The sequence below is a fragment of the Marmota marmota genome, unplaced genomic scaffold, assembly GCF_001458135.2.
Source record: "Marmota marmota marmota unplaced genomic scaffold, marMar, whole genome shotgun sequence".
NCBI classification, from domain to species: domain Eukaryota; kingdom Metazoa; phylum Chordata; class Mammalia; order Rodentia; family Sciuridae; genus Marmota; species Marmota marmota.
In genome coordinates, this window is record NW_026002628.1 from 1 (window position 1) to 2250 (window position 2250).

Sequence of the window (2250 nt, forward strand, 5' to 3'; positions counted from 1 at the left end):
TGATTCACACTTCCTGCTTAGCATTGTTTTTGCTATTCTGGGTCGTTTATTTTTCCATATGAATTTCATGGTTGCTTTCTCTATTTCTACAAGAAATGCCGTTGGGATTTTGATTGGCATTGCATTAAACCTATAGAGAACTTTTGGTAATATCGCCATTTTGATGATGTTAGTTCTGCCTATCCATGAACAGGGTATATTTTTCCATCTTCTAAGATCTTCTTCTATTTCTCTCTTTAGGGTTCTGTAGTTTTCATTGTATAAGTCTTTCACCTCTTTTGTTAGGTTGATTCCCAAGTATTTTATTTTTTTTGAAGATATTGTGAATGGAGTAGTTGTCCTCATTTCCATTTCAGAGGATTTGTCACTGATATACAGGAATGCCTTTGATTTATGCGTGTTGATTTTATATCCTGCCACTTTGCTGAATTCATTTATTATAAGAAAATCTTTAAAAATATTTATTACCTGTTACTTCTCTGCCAACCTCTTAGGGGTCTGAACACATACCATTTTGTAGTCTTTTAAAACTTTGTCCTTATTTAGGATTATTTATAAGTTCTAAACTTGTTACTACACAAATTCCTTTGTAATGTATATTACATTTTAGAACCTCATAATTTTTTTTCATTTCTTTTGCTTATATTAACTCTCTGATTTGGCTTTCAGATCACTCACAGATAGACAAATCTCTGAATTGTATATTAAATGGCGTAAACACTCCCAGATAATTAAGGACAGTGATTTTAGCTTTCAGGAGCCTATCATGGCTCTACGCACTGTTATTTTGGAGATCCTGATGGAAAAACAAGTGGAGCTCTCTCAAAGAGAGTGCTTTAAAGACATTCTCACCAAACACCTTATAGAATTCTCTGTTCTGGCCCGAACTTTCAAGAACACTCAGGTAAATAGGATTTAAATTATATCATCTCACCTCTTGGCCTTTCCTTTTATTATATAACAAAAAGCATGAGTGAATTAAGAAATTGAGAAATAGAGATCAATGTTATATAGTATAGTATAATTGTTAAGATTTCCTGTGTTAGGCAAACTTGAGTTTAAGCCTTGAACAAGGCAATTACCTTCTTTCAGCCACAAATTCTTGGTTAAATAAAGAGAATATACCTAACTTACTATATTGATAACAATTCAGTGATTTGATACACATGCACATGTGTAAATATGAAGAGAGAGAGATGAAGTTGGACGGCAAGCAGAGAGGTACTTTAAGACAGTCCCTGACAAATAGTCACATTTTCATTGAATGGTAGTTACTGCTTTCATTATTATTAGTGGTAATAGTAGTAGTAGTAAAAGTATTTTTATTATTATTTGCCATTTTCATTTCAGCTACCTGAAAGGGCAATATTTCAAATCAAACAGTATAATTCAGCTATTTGTGGTGTCTCTGAGTGGCAACTAGAAGAAGCACAAGTATTCTGGGCAAAAAAGGAGCAGAGTCTTGCCCTGAATATTCTCAAGCAAATGATTAAAAAGTTGGATGCCAACTGCACAGAGGTTTTTTGTTTTGTTTTTATTTACTGAAATGATGTTATGTTGTTATGGAAAAAAAAAAAACAAAACACTGCTATTCTTTAAAATATTTTAGTGGCAATTTTATTAAAAATTTGAAATTACTCATCCATGAGTAGGATGTGATGTTTTGAAAAGGAGTCTTGAAAATATTTGAAAAGAAGTTTAGAAACCATTTTTCGTATTTACAAGTCAGTGAGTCCCACTTGTGATAGATTCATTGAATTTATCTCAGCATTAAGTCTGACTTTCGAAAGAATTCAAGAATGGTATATAGGCTGGGCATGATGCCATAGGCCTATAATCCCAGCAGCTTGGGAGGCTGAGGCAGGAGGATTGCGAGTTCAAAGCCAGCCTCAGTAATTTAGTGAGGCCTTAGGCAACTCAATGAGACCCTGTCTCTAAATAAAATACAAAAATGGGTTGGGGTTGTGGCTCAGTGGTTAAGTGCCCCCTGGTTCAATCCCTGGTACCAAAAAAAAAGAGGGGGGGCGAATAAACATAAAATACTTGCTGTAAATTTGAAAGAACAAGTACAGGGAGGGGTGCTGGGGATTGAACCCAGGACCTTAGGCATATGAGGCAAGCACTCTACCAACTGAGCTATATCCCCAGCCCCAGAAATGGAAATTCTTTTGAAAACAAAAGTATTTAAAAACTAAAGCAAGTTGGCTGGGGTTGTGGCTCAGTGGTAGAGCACTTGCCTGGCATCTGGGA

At 35.1% G+C, this 2250-nt stretch overlaps 1 protein-coding gene across 1 annotated transcript; it reads left to right on the forward strand.

Moving 5' to 3' along the window:
• Nucleotides 1–573: 573 nt before the first annotated feature.
• On the forward strand, nucleotides 574–1560 carry LOC107135194 (serine-protein kinase ATM-like). Its single transcript, XM_015477114.2, has 2 exons — nucleotides 574–904; nucleotides 1351–1560. Exons 1-2 carry the CDS (start codon nucleotides 767–769, stop codon nucleotides 1543–1545), a joined length of 333 nt encoding a protein of 110 aa, XP_015332600.2. The 5' UTR covers nucleotides 574–766; the 3' UTR covers nucleotides 1546–1560.
• The last annotated feature ends 690 nt before the right edge of the window (nucleotides 1561–2250 follow it).